Below are 16,808 nucleotides of genomic sequence, written 5' to 3'. Positions count from 1 at the left end.
CAGAAAAATCACTCAAGAAAATTTCTTGGATCCCATAATTTCTTTGGATCATATGAAGAAGAACCAAAAATTATTGGATCATACCCTGTCTTCAGATCCATCCAACACCAAATTTAAGCCCTTGGATCTGATGGTTTCTTTGGATCCAAAGTCTCTGACAACTAAAGATTCTTCAGATCCAAAGACCTCTGATCAGATGTCCTCTTTACCTATTCTGCCTAGAAAGAGGTACTCTCCTTTAGTGGACCTGGTCCCATCTAGAGTGCCTTCCCCATTTTTAGAAAGATCAAAGTCTCCATCTGCTCTGTCCATTCATTCATCCAGAAGTCTCACCGAAGAAGACATAGAGAGGTTAGGGAGAAAGATTCTCTCCACACAGGACCAGTCTGCTCCTTCCTTGGCTCCTACCCAGTCAGGTTGGGAGGTCCATGTATCCACTACTACTCCTCTACCAAGTTCTCCTTTGACTCCTGTCCAGGTCTGTCTCTGCATCTCAGACCCATGGCAATGGTCAGTTAGGGTCCAACTTCAGCCTCCATGCAGCTGTCCTTGGAACAGGGCAGGACCAGGGATTAGAGGAGTGGCCTCTCAGATCCTGAATTCCTTTCTTTCTCCAGGATGATCTGCCTTTAGGATTCTGGAGAGAGCTCTGTCTACAACTCAGACTCAGGTGATGCCTTCCTCTTCAGATCCTCTGTCTTCCCAACAGGGTTTCCCCTCTTCTGATACCTCCCCAGAGTATCCCACCAAGGATAAGAGGAGGACATGCAAGAAGAAACATATTGATGCCCCTGAATCAGTCACAGAGGACACAGATTTTGATGAGGGCAGAGGGTCCCCACGGTCACCCTGAAGATGTTTCATTCAGAGACATCCTTGACATCCTGAAACAGAGGTGTAGCTGGAAGTCCAGCAACCCTTTCTCAGAGGAATCTGTACTACTGAAGACTTTTGGTGCTGGCCCGTCTACCTGGGTGGTCCCCCCCCCCTGCTGATGAGCTCCCGGAGTTAGTCTCACTTCAGGCATGGAAGGAACCTGACTCCATTGAGCCCATTCCCAAAAAGCCATGTAGGATTATGACTCATCCAAAGTGTAAGCAGTTTTGGTCAAAGGGTCCTCCTGTTGATGCCATGGTCATGGTAGTGGCCAGTAGAAAGGAACTTTCTTATGAAAGTACCTCTGTCCATCCTCGTGACAAGGAGTCACAGTCTATGGACAGATTTAGAAAGCATGTCTATGCTTCATCGACGTTTACCTTAAGGTCTCTGAAGTACTTGACCCATTTTACTAGACTTCAGAGGGATCTGATTAAGGAACTTTCAGATACCTCAAAGGAACAGTGTCTGAAGAGGTAAAGAATTCAGTTGCTTCTCAGCTGGCAACCCTAAAATCGATTTTCAACTCACCCATGAGGCTTATTTCTAATGTGGCAGTAGGAACCTCAAGGGCAGCGGGTTCAGGCGTAGCCATTAGGAGACATGCCTGGATGTGTTTGTGTGATTTTGTGGAGTCTTTTAAGTCTACATTCGTCTAGGCTCCCTTTGATGGCAGGTCTCTTTTTGGCCCCAAAGTGTAAGATACGTTGTCCAGGTGTGAGACTGATGGAAGGACCCATTCTGCTGTCGGCATACATTTTTCCACCCCCACCCCCCCGAAAAGATCCTTGTCAAGGAATCATTAAGGTGGTGGAAAGATGTGGTTCAGAAAATGACAAGGATCTTTCCAGGACACACATGGAGCCTCTTCCCCTAGAGGCAAAGGGGGAAGTTCAAGTGGTAGACCCTGCCCTTGTAGCAGAGGAGGCCTATAACATCAGGGCTCCAGAGAATCCTCCTTTGGCAAGCCCTTCCAGTGCTCCTGAATGGAGACCTGATTGTCCCCCTCTGGAAGCAATCTGTGGTCGTTTATCCCTACACCAGAGAGCCTGGCAAGAAATAATAAAAGATACTTGGGTGCAGAGGATTGTATCCAGAAAATATAATTCCATTTTCCATTTGTCCTCCAAACTCCAGAAAAATCCTCAGTGTTCCATCCAGCCTGAGCGCACAAGCAGCATTTCAGATACAAAGGCTGCTAAATAAATAGTCATCCAAGAGGTACCCCCAGACCAGACAGGATCCGGAACTTACTCAAGATTCTTTTCAGTTCTAAAGAAAACAGGGGACTGGAGACCAATTCTGGATCTCAGGAACTTGAACAACTTTGTTCGGAAGACAAAGTTCGGGATGGTAATGGTTCAGTCAGTTCTTCCATTTCTGGAAAAAAGACAATTGGATGTGCTCAGTAGATCTCCAGTATGCGTACTGTCATATAAAAATGAACAGATGCTCCAGGAAATCCTTATGCTTCCGGCTAGGAGCCAGTCAATACCAGTTCAGAGTACTACCCCTTGGTCTTAGCACATCCCCCAGAGTGTTCAAATGTATGGCAGTGGTAGCAGTTCATGTGAGACTGCATGGATTCTGGGTGCTTCCTTCCATAGAGGATTGGCTGATCTCCACCCTGACCAGGCATCAACTTATGGCAAGAGGAAAAGTAATCCAAATTTGTGCACAATTGGGCAAAACCATAAATTTCGAAAAGCCACATCTTCAACCATCTCAAACTACAGAGTTCATAGGAGTGCTGCTCAACACACGGTCAACAATAGCTTCTCCTTCCTTTTTCAGAGTTCAAACTTTAAGATCGCAAGTCAACAAGATACTTTGAAGTACCACAGCCCCCACTTGTCTGGTACTTCAAGCATTAGGATTGATGACGGCAGCGATACCCATTGTTTCGCTGGCCAGATTTCACATGAGGATTCTTCAGTGGATGTTGGCATCTCAATGATCAATACTTCGGCTACTTTTATCCGCTCCAATTGTAATCAACAACTTGCTCAAAAAAAGATCTAAGGTGTTGGACCCAGTCAGACCAATTGCTACAAGGCCATCTATTTGTCCCTCCTCAGCCCAAGGCCATAGTGACCATGGATGCTTCCCAGCTTGGGAGGGTGCATTACCTGAGAAAGAATCCAAGGCATGTGGTCCCCTGAAGAGGCTAATTTTGCATGTCAACATTCTAGAATTAAGAGCAGTGCTTTTAGCGTTGCAAGCCTTTCAAGATGTTCTCGCATTGGGAACAATTGCAATGCAAACAGACAATATATCAGTCGTGTGGTACCTCAAAAAAAAAGGAGGAATCAAATAATACCCCCTGTGATCGAGAAGCGCTATGATTGTGGCAGTGGGCTGTCTCTTCCAACTGCTTTCTCTTAGCAAAGCATATTCTGGGGAAGACCAGTGTAATAGCAGACAAACTGAGCAGGTGCATTCTGTTACCTTATGAATGGTCCCTCAACCAGAAAGTAGCAGACATGATTTTCTGCAAGTGGGGCCAACCTTGCTGCAATCTCTTTCCTGCTACCCTAAACAAGTGCAGCAGCTACTTTGCCCTTATCCCTCCACAGGGGGGTCATTGAGGGATGCTCTACTTCAAGACCCCCCCCCCCCGGGTTACTGTATGCTTATCCCCCCGATTCCTCTGAGATCAAAATTCCTTCAGAAGGCTGCCAGGTTGAAGAGCACGGTCATTCTCATTGCTCCCTTTTGGCCTCAACAAATCTGGTTTTCCTTCTTGTGGCCTCATTTGATCCATCAACCCTGGATTCTGGATTTAGTTCCAGACCTTCTGCCTCACCCAACAGAAACGGTTCATCCAGATCTTGCAAAGCTAAAGCTGATGGCTTGGTTTCTCCATTTCCAGTAATAGCCAGACAACGTATGCTAGAAAATGGAAAAGATTTGTGCATTGCGCACTTGAAAATGATATGGATCCCTATTCTACACTGATTTATGCTATCCTGGACTTTTTGTTGTTGGTTTTTGATGAAGGAGCTAGTTCTTCTATGGTAAAGGTTCAATTAACTGCAATTTCCATGTCGGTCTTGATGGCTCTTCCCTTATTTTGCATAAACTTTGTAATTCCTTTCTACATGTAATACTTCTGTTGAGGCCTCCAGTTAAAAATCCTACTCCACCATGGCACTTAACTCTGGTACTGCAGGTTTTGGTTCTTCCACACTTCGAACCTGCAAATACTTGCAATCTCAAATTCCTATCTTGGAAGACTTTATTTTTGGTGTCCATTACTTCAGCCAGACTAATTTCAGAAATTCAGGCTTTATTAGTGAACTCTCCATACCTAATTTTTCATAAACATAGAGTTACATTGCGAACTAATGCATCCCTTTTGCCCAAAGTTGTATCAGAATCCAACATTAACCAATCTATCAACCTTCCAGTTTTCTTCAAAAATTTTAAAAGCAAAGGTGAATATTTGTTGTATTCACTAGATTTGCATAGACAATTACATTTCTACTTATACAGAACAAAGGACTTCAGGAAATCAGATCAGTTATTTGTTTCTTTTGTGGAAAGAAATTGGGCAAGCCATTGTCTAGAGATTCCATAGCCAAATGGCTGACTAATTGGATTTCTTTCTTTTACAATAAATTGAATTTGCCCTTAACTAAGCAATTGCATACTCATTCTACAAGATCCATAGCAGCTTCCTCAGCATTTCATTCAAGAGCCTCCATGGATGATGTTTGTGCAGCAGCAACTTGGGCTTCACCTCACACCTTCATATCTCATTACAAGCCAGACTTGGTTTCTAGAAGTAGAGCATCGTTTGGCTCAATGGTGATGTTCTTCATCTCACATTGCTGCAGTCCTTACACTTGGGTAGTCCGCTGTCCTCGGTCGGCCCGAATATCAAAGTATTAGGCTGACGTCGGTCAAGGCGCTTAAGACTGACATCAGAACGTCAGGGTACAAATGCGCATGACCGACGTCATATCCTCAGTCTTTTTTGCCGCATGGTCCGATGCAGAAGCAGCGTTGCAAGTGCCGTTCGGCATTCTGAAATTTTTCGAATTCGGAGTTTCAGACCGAGTCAAAGTTGGCTAAGTACCCGTTGGGAATATTTTAGTTTTTCTTGCCTCAGTGGTTTACGGATGTCAGAAAAAGTGAATAACTGTATTTCTTGTGGGAAGCAGATACCGCATAGGGATTATCATACTTTGTGTATTCCTTGTTTGGGGCCTGAGCACGACGTTGTTGGGTGTCGCTTTTGTGCTAGGTTCAATAAGCGCACTATTAGCGAAGGTTAGATTGTGCCAGGTTGGTCTTCGGAAGCGGTGCAATTATAATATGCCGTCGGATGCTCCGACGCCCGCTTCTTCGAAGAAGCGCAAAGACAAAGCAGCTAAACCCAGGCAAGAAGAGTCGTCCGTGCGGACGCTGGTTCTTTAGAGGCGTCAGTGGAACGGTGGTTCCGCCGGAGGCTTCTCTGGAGTCCCAGGGGGAGACTTTGATATTGCAGGATGTGGCCTCTCAGGAGGCAGGTCAGGCTGAAGGGGCTTCTCAGGTTACTGTACTCCCCTCCCTTCCTAGGGTGGTTAGGCCCTCTCCTTCTGTTTCCAAGGCTTCTCCCAGAGGCAGGCCAGGTTTAGCTTCTGTTGGTGTCACTCCTAGTTCATCAGGATCTGTGCCCAAGAAGCACATGCTTAAAATGGCAGAAGATTTAATTACTTTGATTAGAGGTTCTTTGCCCCCTCCTGATAAGAGGCCTAGGGTGGAACCAGAGTTGGGGAGTTTTGAGCAGGCTTCGGATGTTTCAGAGTCTTCGGCTGAAGACTTGCAGGAGTACTCTCCTTATTCTGATTCTGATGCAGATGATTCAACTCCTTCTGCTTCTCCTCCAGAGGCATTCCATGAGGGAACATTTTAAGTGGGAAGGTCAGGACTTCTCTGATTCCAGGAAAAGGCTTAGGGAATTTTTGCTTTTACCCCAGCATAGGCCTTTGGCTATACCACCTGTTCTGGATGTTGTGGAAGATGTGTTTGCAGAGGCTTCACTTAATCCTGATTCTTTGCCTCCTGCTCCTGTTAAACCGGATAGGTATTACAGGGTGCCTGAGGCTCATAAATATCTTTATAAGAGTCCTAGGCGGACCCAGAAACTGTTAGTCAGGGACCTAAGGGTGTCAAGGCCTCTGTTGTAAAAAATCCGGTTCCTCCAGATAAGGAGGCCAGAGCTTTGGATAGATGGGGAAAGAAAGTCTATACTTCTTCCACCTTAGCTATGAGGGCTTTGAATTGCCAGTTTCACATGTTGAAATTTCAAAACTATCTTCTTTCTCAATTGAAGTCTAAGGTAGATGCTCTGGCGGAAGGCATTGAGTGTAAAGAATTACAAGATTTGGTACATGTCTCTGAACAGGTGGGTAAGCATTCTTTACAATGTGGTTTTGATGCTGTACAGGCCTCGTCTAGGGTGGCTGCCACTGGATCAGTTCTTCGCAGGCACGCCTGGCTGAGGGATCAGAATTTATCTGACCATGTTAAGACAAGGATTTTGGATGCTCCCTTACAGTCTGATGTGTTGTTTGGTTCACCTGTGGAGTCAGTCTTGAAGAAAATGGAAGACAAGGCTAAGTCTATGCAGGCTGTTAAAGATTTTTTGCAAGTTCAGCCTCCGAAGTTTAGTAGGAACTGGCCTACTAAGGGGTGGACGTACCCTTCTTATGATTCACAGTCTAGGGGTAGATCTAGACGCGGTAGGGGCAGAGCTCAGAGCTCCTTCAGACCTAGAACAGGGAGTTCACTTGCACAATCTTCGGGTGAGGGCAGGGGCCAGTCCTTTCGTAAACAGGCCCAATGACCTACCTTTTCAGCTGCCAGATCCTTCTTGCCTGGCAGCACCTTTGGGAGGAAGGTTGGCACTCTTCAAGGAAAATTGGAGTTTGATTACCCAAGACAGATGGGTATTGGATATCATACACCAAGGTTACAAGTTTTATTTCCATACCTTGCCTCCTTTCAAAGGCATGCCGGACGTTCCTCCTCAGCAAAGACTAGAGGCTCACAAACAAATTTCTCTGTTGCTTCAAATAGGGGCCATACAACCAGTCCCTCTGCCAGAAGTGGGCCTAGGATTTTATTCTCGCCTGTTCCTAGTACCAAAGAAGGGGAACACATGGAGGCCAATTTTGGACTTATCTATCCTCAACACTTATCTGGACATTCCCAAGTTCAAAATGTTGACGTTACAGCAGCTTTTACCTCTGCTGGGCAAAGATCACTGGATGGTGACTCTGGATCTCAAGGAGGCTTACCTTCATGTTCCTATCAGGCTAAGTTGCAGGAAGTATCTGCGTTTTCGAGCTGGGACTTCTCATTATCAGTTCTCTGCATTGCTCTTTGGCTTATCTACTGCGCCCAGAGTGTTCACGAAGGTTCTGGCTCCAGTGATAGCTTTCTTCAGGCTAAGAGGAATACAGATCTATCCTTATTTGGACGATTGCCTGATTCTGGCCCAAGGAAAGGACGAACTTCTTCATCATTTACAATATGTGATAGCAGTGCTAAGATGCCTGGGGTATTCTGTGAACGAAATAAAGTCCAGTCTAGTACCCTCTCAGGACATGTGCTTTCTGGGTGTGAGACTGAATACAGCATCCCAGATGGCCTTTTTGACCCCGGACAAACAAAAGAATCTTTCTCTTTACTTCCATCAATTGTCTCATCAGTCCAGGCTGACTGCAAGGACAGTCCTTCAAGCCTTGGGGTTCATGGCATCTTGTATTCTGGTGCTTCCCAATGCCAAACTGCATATGAGGAAGCTACAATGGTATCTCAAAAATGTATGGACACAGCACTGCCAAGATATGGACACTGTCATTCAGATAATACCGTGCATTCAAAAGGAATTTTTGTGGTGGGCTCAGGAATGTCACCTAAACAAGGGACTCTCTGTGACCCGGCCAGAGGCGAGTCAGATTCTAACGACAGATGCCTCAGACAAAGCTTGGGGAGCTCATCTAAATGGAAAGTGGGTACAAGACACGTGGCCTGCCAGACTTCAACATCTACATATCAACTTGAAGGAGATGTTAGCAGTCCAATTTGCATTAATAGCTTTCAAGGATTTACTTCTTCCAGGGCAGGTGTTGGTTCTAACAGACAACACAACTGTCATGTGGTACATCAACAAGCAAGGGGGAACACATTCTTATCCTCTATGCAGACAAGCAATGATTTTGTGGGAGACTGCTCTCAGTTTACAGCTAAATCTTCAGGCAAGGTTTCTGCCGGGAGCACAGAACTCCTTAGCAGATGTGTTGAGCAGACAAATTATGGATCCCCACGAGTGGAAATTGGATCCTCATGTATTTCAGAGATTGACAGTGTTATGGGGAACTCCAGACATAGATCTGTTCGCTTCTCCACTAAACTACCATCTGCCAAAGTTTTGCACAAAAAGGTTTCATCCCACAGCTTGGAAAGTGGATGCTCTTTCATTCAATTGGAGCAATCTTCATGTGTATGCCTTTCCACCTCTGCCTCTCCTCCCAAAGGTACTCCTGAAGGTCAGACAGGACAAGCCAAAGATGATTTTAATAGCTCCAGATTGGCCTCGACAGCACTGGTACCCATTACTGAGAAGTCTGGTACGGAGCCTCCATGGCCTTTACCTTGATTCCACACCTGCTGTCTCAGGAGAACAGTCATTTACTCAATGTCAAACTTCACTCTCTTCACCTAACAGCCTGGCATATTCTGTTTTAAACCCTGGAGGGTCTCAGCTTCCACAGCAAGTTTTGAATGTTATTTTGGAGGCCAGAAGGCCTAGTACAAGGAAAGTGTACGCAGATAAATGGAAGAGATTTTTATTTTGGAGTACAGCAAAGGAATTTGATGTTTCTAAGCCTAATTTAAGTGTGGCTCTTCAATATCTTACTGAGTTACTGGACAAAGGTTTGTCCTTCTCTTCTATTAAGGTTCATGCTGCAGCAATTTCTGCTCACTATGACTGTGACCCACCATTGTTTTCTCATCCTTTGTTTAAGCAATTCCTTAGAGGGGCAAAGAATATAAGACCCCCACGTAGAGCTCCTACTCCTGCTTGGGATCTCAATTTTGTGTTGGAGAAACTCACTCTACAACCTTTTGAGCCTGCAGCTACTGCCGAGTTGAAATATTTATCATGGAAGACTGCTTTTTTGTTGGCCATTACCTCTGCAAGAAGGGTTTCTGAATTACAGGCCCTTATGGCGGTTGAGCCTTTCTTAATTTTCCATAAGGATAGGGTATCTTTAGTACTAATCCTTCCTTTATGCCTAAAGTGGTTTCTAGTGTGGCTTTAAACCAAACTATTCATTTGCCTACTTTTATGCAAACCCCAAAATAAAGGGGAAAAGATTTTGCACACTTTGGATATACACAGGCAGTTGCGATATTATTTGAGCAGAACTAAAGGGTTCAGGCAGTCTCAGCAGTTATTTGTTTCATTTGCTTTGGGTTCTCAGGGCAAGCCTGTGTCAAAACAAACTATTTCTAAGTGGATTGGGTTTTGTATTGCTTTCTGTTATTCCCATCATGATAAGGAGATTCCAGCTGGGATTAGACCTCATTCCACTAGGGCTACTGCCACTTCTACAGCTTTTTTAAGGGGGGTGGCAACTAAAGATATTTTGGAGGCAGCTACTTGGAGTTCAGTGCATACTTTCTCTAAGCATTACCACCTTCCACTTTACTCTAAATCTAGGGCTGGTTTTGCCACTGCAATTTTACAGGGCATTTTGGCAGCTCCTACTGCTTTATAGTTTTGCCATCCTCCCTTACCTCTACTTTGGGATTCTACCCAAGTGTAAGGACTGCAGCAATGTGAGATGAAGAACATAGTACAGTTTTGTACCTACCATAAATGTAGATGTTCGAAGATCCACATTGCTGCAGTCCAATTTACCCTCCCTCCTTCCCCTCTGTAGTTAGAGGCGGTTGTGTGGTTTGGGTTGTGAATATTGTGTATATTGTATATATTGTACATATGATTAGTGCAAGGGTGGTTGGTTGTTTTTTGTTGTCTTTTGGTTTTGACCTTTCTTTTTAGAGTCTTCTGACATCTGGGGCAAGAAAAGACTGAGGATATGACGTCGGTCATGCGCATTTGTACCCTGACGTTCTGATGTCAGTCTTAAGCGCCTTGACCGACGTCAGCCTAATACTTTGATATTCGGGCTGACCGAGGACAGCGGACTACCCAAGTGTAAGGACTGCAGCAATGTGGATCTTCGAACATCTACATTTATGGTAGGTACAAAACTGTACTTTCAGGAATATCCTTCCTTGAGGCCACCCTGGGTTATAGTAGCTGAGGAACTCTGTCCCATCAGTCAAGGATAGAATTGACATAATCAGATAAAGAAGTTATGTACTTACCATAACATTCCATCTGTGTTGTCCAATTTTCATTCCTCCTCGACTCCCCCACCCTCCAACCTCCATCCAGTGTTTGAAGAGCGAGTGGATAGAGCCAGTCTTGGGGTCTTTACCTTGCTTTTATAAGTCCAGATATAGCTTTGTGCTCCATTATCTACTATATTTCTGTTTTTTTTTCCATATGAGTAAAAGTGTTAGTCTTTTGCTGTAATCTGCAAACAAGATCTGAGGTAATTGCGGGGGGGAGTACATTCTGGGTAAGAGAGAAGCTCAAGAGTTCAAGGTTGCCATGAGCTTTTACAATAACCGAGTCGGATCTGAACCCATCAGTCGAGTAGGAATCTAAATTAGACAACACAGATGGAACATTATGGTAAGTACATAACTTCTTTTTTCCAATGTATAACCCTGTCATAAGGGTCTATATCATATGAGCAAATCCCACAAATTGCGAACGCTCATAATATCGAACGTACTGGACCTTGAAGTGCTTTTTCTGAGATTGCGGCATAGTAAAGAATGGGATATTTGCCCTTTCCTCACTGTAGTACGATCTCAGAGTTGGAATATATATTTAGTGGGGGGGGGGCAGCCCCCCACAATAGGAAATTCGAGGTCCGGGACGTTCGATATTATGAGCGTTCACAATTTGTGCGATTCGCTCATGTGATATAGACCCCTATCATAACTCTATAGCAGATACATACTCACTGTTGTCAGTTATCTGTGAAAAACCTTCTACACTGAGTGCATTTTACTGTTCTGCTGCCTCCCTGTGTCTTAACTTTTTTCAGCTGTGTATGTATTTTATTGTATGTTGTTCTCACACACCTCTCTCTCTCTCTATATATATATATATATATATATATATATATATATATATATATATATATATATATATACGTATATATATGTATGTGTGTGTGTATCTATTTATATTTGCATTTTCTGCTTTTATTTCCTTTTTTGCAGGCTAAGTGTCAAACTGAGTGGCATAGGGACTTGGGAGCATGCTCTTGATTTGATCTGAATATACCAACAGATCATTGCAGAATGCTTCCAGGCAGGCCATCTGTTATGGTAAGTACATGTCTGTTTACAGAAAAAATATAGTTAGTATCATTTTTAGCCGGATATTAATCTTCTGTCGTCTTGTCTCAGCTACAGCCCACTCTCATACAGTCTTATTTAAGGCTGTGAATGCCATGTCTTACTCTTGATCCCTTTACTCAGTACTGTAATTATATTTCAAATTTTAGCCAAGAAAATGCTTTGACTACTTGTGTTAAAAAAAAAAAAAAAAAAAAGACACCGAAGCAGTTGGAAAATATTGTTTTCACTACCTTATAGAGAGATTGCCTACCTTGGCAGTAGTGCTGTGAACCTCTAGGTCTCAGCAGATAACCTACTTGCAAAGACTAATTGTGAAAGTCTAATTGAAAAGATGACACTATTTCATTGCATAAGAATATGAATTTTATTCTTTGTTTTCAGATGTGCTCTTTAGAGCTTAAAAAAGATTTAGTTAGTTAATAGAAATTCAGCTGCTTGTCCCTGTTCAACTTTTCCTAAGTGTTGCAAACATAAATGTATGCTAGAATTTCAAATGTTAGCATCTGTTACCTGGATTGTAAAAGCTGGATACCAAATTCCTAAAGAATTTTTAAACAGACAATTATGTTTCTGTTTCAGAGATTCCCTTTTCCTGATGTGTTAGAGTGCTGTCTTGTACTACTTCACATTGGATCACATCATCCATTCGACCTTCCAGCAGATGTTCAGCAGCTGGCCTGTGATCTACTTCAAAAGTATGGAAAGACTGGCACTTTTCTGAAGGCTAGGCAAAGATTCTTCACATGATTGTGCAAGGCACTGCTTCCATAGTTTCTTTTTCATTTTTGTATTTACCAGTGACATGCTGCTGAAATTTTCAGGAAAATTAATACTGGCCTTATTAGCATCATGGAAGAAAAACATAGCAGTGAACCCTTTATCTGTCTGTATGGGCCAAGTGTATAAGCCAGAACCTAGGACTGTAAATACAGTTGCAGAAAACAACTCCTGAAATCTAACTACAACATAATAGCAGATAAGTGATTCGCTGTCACAAGGATGTTCTACATTAATGTTTCTTATCAGAGCCATGTTTGACACTATGCATACATTGAGGGTTGCTATGCCAGCAGCCATTTCAGGCAAGAAATGTTTGCCTCTAACATGGAAAAAGACTCTTCGGTTGGAAATGCATTGCTTGAACTCTTTTTCACATACATTGCAATTCTTTTATTTTCTCAAGAAAATGTGTATTGCTACAGTTTATGGTGTATATACAGTTGAACCGAAGAAGATTTAATTGACCACTGTCAAACTCTTGCTGTTTTAAATATATAACTTAAGATATCTGAATGTCATGATGTCCCTTTTGCTTCACAGCAGGAAAATTTGAGGATTGAACTTCTTGGTTTACTACCTGTCACCCATATGAATACTTATTTCAACTGTAGTGTGTCTTAGCTTGTGTCTGATTCAAGAGGTAGACCATTAATTTAACATTTTGTTTAAGAATTGATTAATCTTCTGGCTGATGGATATGGCACTTTGATTTGAATAAAGTTGTGGTTATGAATCAGATAGGTCAGATCAGGTGTGACAGAATATTCTTGTAGTTGCTAAGAGCCAGGTAGGTAACCACTTCAATGCTGCAAAAACAGGAGATCCTTAACTTATAGGACTAAAGACCATTTTGAGTTTCTGCTTCCAGCTGTATGTTATTGTCAGCATAAGAAGGAACCTATTTCCTTATCCTGTTTCTTATCTCACCCATATTTACCCAGAGCATTAGAATTGTCCTTGTTCATTTGATCCTACAACTACAGGAATCTGTCCCAATGTACTCTCTTTTCAAATAGCCTCCTTCGTTAAACCTGCTGGATCAGGTCAGCTTTACCAAGGCATCACACTGTTCTGCTTTGTCGTATTTAGAAGGGATGTAAATCATCCAAACATTTCTGTCTAGAGCCATTAAAAGCTGAAAGAAGCATGTACAGTGTAGCTGTTTTTAGCAGTGAAACATGAGAATTGGCTTGGAGTCTAACTCATCTTAATCCCAATCTAGTTGGTTTCTCATGGACTTCTGATTACTATCTTTAAATCCCCCAAGGTCCAACTTTCACAGTTCCCAATAACCAGGATTTTGGTAAGAGATTTTTTTGTTTTGCTTTCCATCTATTCAGTATAGTTTTGCCATCTGTTACCAATGGACAGTCGTCCTTGGAGTTCTGTCACACAGCACCATCTACACTTTCTTGACCTCTGACAGGTTAGTCTCAGTCTCTCTCTTTTTTCATGTCTTTAGGTTATAGACCCTTAGCCAGACTTGGGTTTGGATAGATGAACTGATTGATGCTTTCCGTGAGAATGTGTTTAGATTCCTTTTTGTACTTTAGTTGTACAGTGGGAACAGTTGTCTCCCTTGGTTTTGATAGCTTTGAGGTTGCTGGCTCAGTTCTCCACTTACTGGTCTGAAGCCTGTATTACCGCATTGCCTTTGTGCATGTATCTTACTTTTTTTCTTACATGGACCACATTGCTTTGCCTTCCCCTGGTTGTTTTGCATGATTACAGTTCATTTTCCAGACAGTTTTGGGTTGTCTAGCATAATCACAGTTTGGTCTCCAGACAGTTGTAACAAGGCCCTTGATAGGCCACCTCACATATCACTGTGGGGAAAATGCACAGTGTTCATAGTTCCATTAAAATTGGCCTACTTCTTATTTTCAGTCTCCTCAAGTAGAGAGGGGTTAGTCTTACTCTTTGCTTTTTCCATTGTTCCTTCCATTTGTCCACTTAATGTTGTGGACGTAGTAACCTCTATTCCTGTTTTAAAAACAGTATGCCATCTAGTGCATCTAGGTATGTTTTTTGTTTCAGGCTTCACTCTGCAATGATGCAATAATCTCTAGGTCTTCTTTTGGGCACATTGGAAGAATTCCTTCTCAAGTGCATGGTTATGGCCAAGGCAGTTATTATACTTTATCTCCACAAGTCTTACTTATTCTTTTTGCCTTTAAGTCCAGTATAAAGCACACTGCAGATACCATTTTACTTTTTTGTAGAAAATGTATTAGATCTCTGTTTTGTAACTTCCAACATATTGAAGGTTTTGAAAGCTGTGTTGTACTGAGTTATTAAACTGATCAGTCTGAAGTTTCTTTTATTGAACTTTATGGAATATAAGTATGACTGTGGCAAGAAATGCTTAGGTGGGTATGGAATTGCCAACATGTAGTGAATGTCAAGCTTGGAGGATCAAGTTAGGCTATCACCCTTTTCAGTACACACAAAGAACAGAGACAGACGTTCCCAGCATTCTAGTTAAATGCTTAACTTTGAGAAGATGATGATTCAGGCCTTGGAATCAAATTGGGGATACTCAGAAGGTGGACATTTGGAAGACAAATTACAGCTACCCTGTGTAAGCAGAATAATGGTTATGAGAACTTAAATGGACTATTGGATAAAAAGGGCTTACAGTATTTGATTTATGTCTCAGGAATATGTTGATGGTGAAATTCTTGTGTTTTATTAAAAAATAATCACTTGCAGATTTTGGACCCCATTGTTTTGAGAGTCTACATGCTTATCCATAGGCTGCCCAAATCAGTGTGGAGTAATAGTGCTACAGACAGATTTTGCAGGCTTTGAAATAAGACTTTATTGGCAGAAAGAGGAGCGAGCAAGGAATAACAATTCATTATTTGAGGCATCATCTTGTATCCTGATCTTTGCTATGGAATGTATTAGAAGTTGAAAGTGAAGTGTTAACTTTCTGTGGGAAAATTTGAATTCTATGGGCATTGTACATGCGTTCATATGCTCATTTAATCATTATTTATTCAGAGATGACTTGGTTGTTTTACAGAGATGAGATTGTGTTACCAACTTGAAAAGGAGTCTCTCAAGTTACTGACGTCCATGGCTGAATTTTAAGTTCATAGCTTGACTGCCTCTCAGCAGTCTGTAGGAGTCCAAGTATAGGGATAGGGTTTGAGGCAGACCACAGAAGAAATGTTTTCTATACCATGTATTTCTTTTTTGAGGAAATTTTGTGGATGCTTCAGTTGTCACATATGCCTGCTGAAGTACATACCAGAGGGGGAAGTTCTATTGTACTCGACCCTTATTAGACAATGACATCTTTAGACCTAGACGCCATACGCTTGTTTAAAAGTTGCACAGCATAGAATAATTTCCTTACTACAGTAGATGCATGCATTCCCATATCCCTGACCATGGGATCTACTCATGGGTTTATTGTTAGTCTAGTAATTTCCCGAAGGTTACTGTTATACTTTTCCCAGCATTAAGTTTTAGGCCATGACTCTCTGGCACCAGTTATTAGTTTGTGTCAGGACTTCTTGGAGAGTATTTCTGTCTTTACAGAATCTGACTGTGCCTAGTTTGCAATCATCTGCAAACTTAGTCAGCAAGAGGCCACTGATGTTAGCCTTAACTTCAGAGAAGAAGAAGATGCCAGAAAGGAGCAGCCCCAGCACCAAGCCCTGAGGGATTCAATGCATGATTGGCCTTTTTGTAGAGCTAGACTCCCATATCCTAACTTGGGTCCTATCTGTGGGCTAGCTAGCCGTCCACCAGGTGACATAAGGGGTCACACCTAATTTTGTGAGCATGTGTACGATGCCAGAGTGGGGTAGTTTGTCAAATGTCTTGGCCAGGTCAAGGTAGGCCATGTGCAGTGTTTTGCCCTCATCCATTGCTTGATGATCTTCTCAAAGAAGTCCACCAGCTTGAGCAAGCAAGACCTGGCCTTGATGAAACCAAACTGGAATGAGTCCAGTGTCTTAAGGTTTCTAATGTCATTGTCATATCTATAATAATCCTTTTTCATGGTTTTACATATGAGACTAGTCAGACTTATGGGTTGGTAGTTACCTGGGTCTGCTGATGGCCCACCCTTGTGCAGAGGGATAACAGTTGTAGTCCTCCATTCAGTTGGCAAAAAGCCCATTTAGAGGCTATTGTTAAGTAATTTTAGTGGACCTGATAGGTCATGTTTCACGCTATTTAAACATCCTGAGATATTATTGGGATCCTCTGGTACAATGTTTTTGGTTTTGGAGAGAGCATGGAGGACCTTTTCCCTAGTGATAGTTGGAGAAGTTATGGTTGCGGGTATTTCTAGAGAGGTATCGGGGGGGGGGGGTAAAGCTGAAGCTAAATTTATCACCCAGTAGATTTGCTTCAGCTCAGTATAAGTGGCTCCATTTACAATTAATTTGGCACATTGTTGTGTATTGCCTTTGAGATTGCAGGCATAGCTAAAGAATGCCTTGTGATTGTCCTTATCTTGGGAGGCTACTTTAACTTCACATTTCACTTTGATTGACTTATCTAGTTTGCCTTGTTGCTTAATTAGCTTGATGAAAGCGTTTTTACTATACTGGGCATTGTACATCCTAATTTTGGCCATGATTCTCTTCCTTTTGTTATATACAACTTATTGGTAGCATGATTCATCT

General features: G+C 42.4%; 1 protein-coding gene across 3 annotated transcripts in view; it reads left to right on the top strand.

The window, feature by feature from the left end:
• GEMIN5 (gem nuclear organelle associated protein 5) overlaps positions 1-14,475 on the top strand; it is a 1,677,795-nt gene extending 1,663,320 nt beyond the window's left edge. For all 3 annotated transcript variants that reach the window (XM_044069545.1, XM_044069544.1, XM_044069546.1), the window contains one exon: positions 11,962-14,475. In XM_044069545.1, coding sequence (XP_043925480.1) covers positions 11,962-12,129 — 168 coding nt within the window. In that variant the 3' untranslated portion in view covers positions 12,130-14,475. The remainder of the gene's footprint in view (positions 1-11,961) is intronic.
• The last annotated feature ends 2,333 nt before the right edge of the window (positions 14,476-16,808 follow it).

Source organism: Protopterus annectens, chromosome 4.part0 (genome assembly GCF_019279795.1).
Source record: "Protopterus annectens isolate FY-2018-M chromosome 4.part0, PAN1.0, whole genome shotgun sequence".
Taxonomy (NCBI): Eukaryota; Metazoa; Chordata; order Ceratodontiformes; family Protopteridae; genus Protopterus; species Protopterus annectens.
This window is presented reverse-complemented; position numbering and strand designations above follow the sequence as displayed.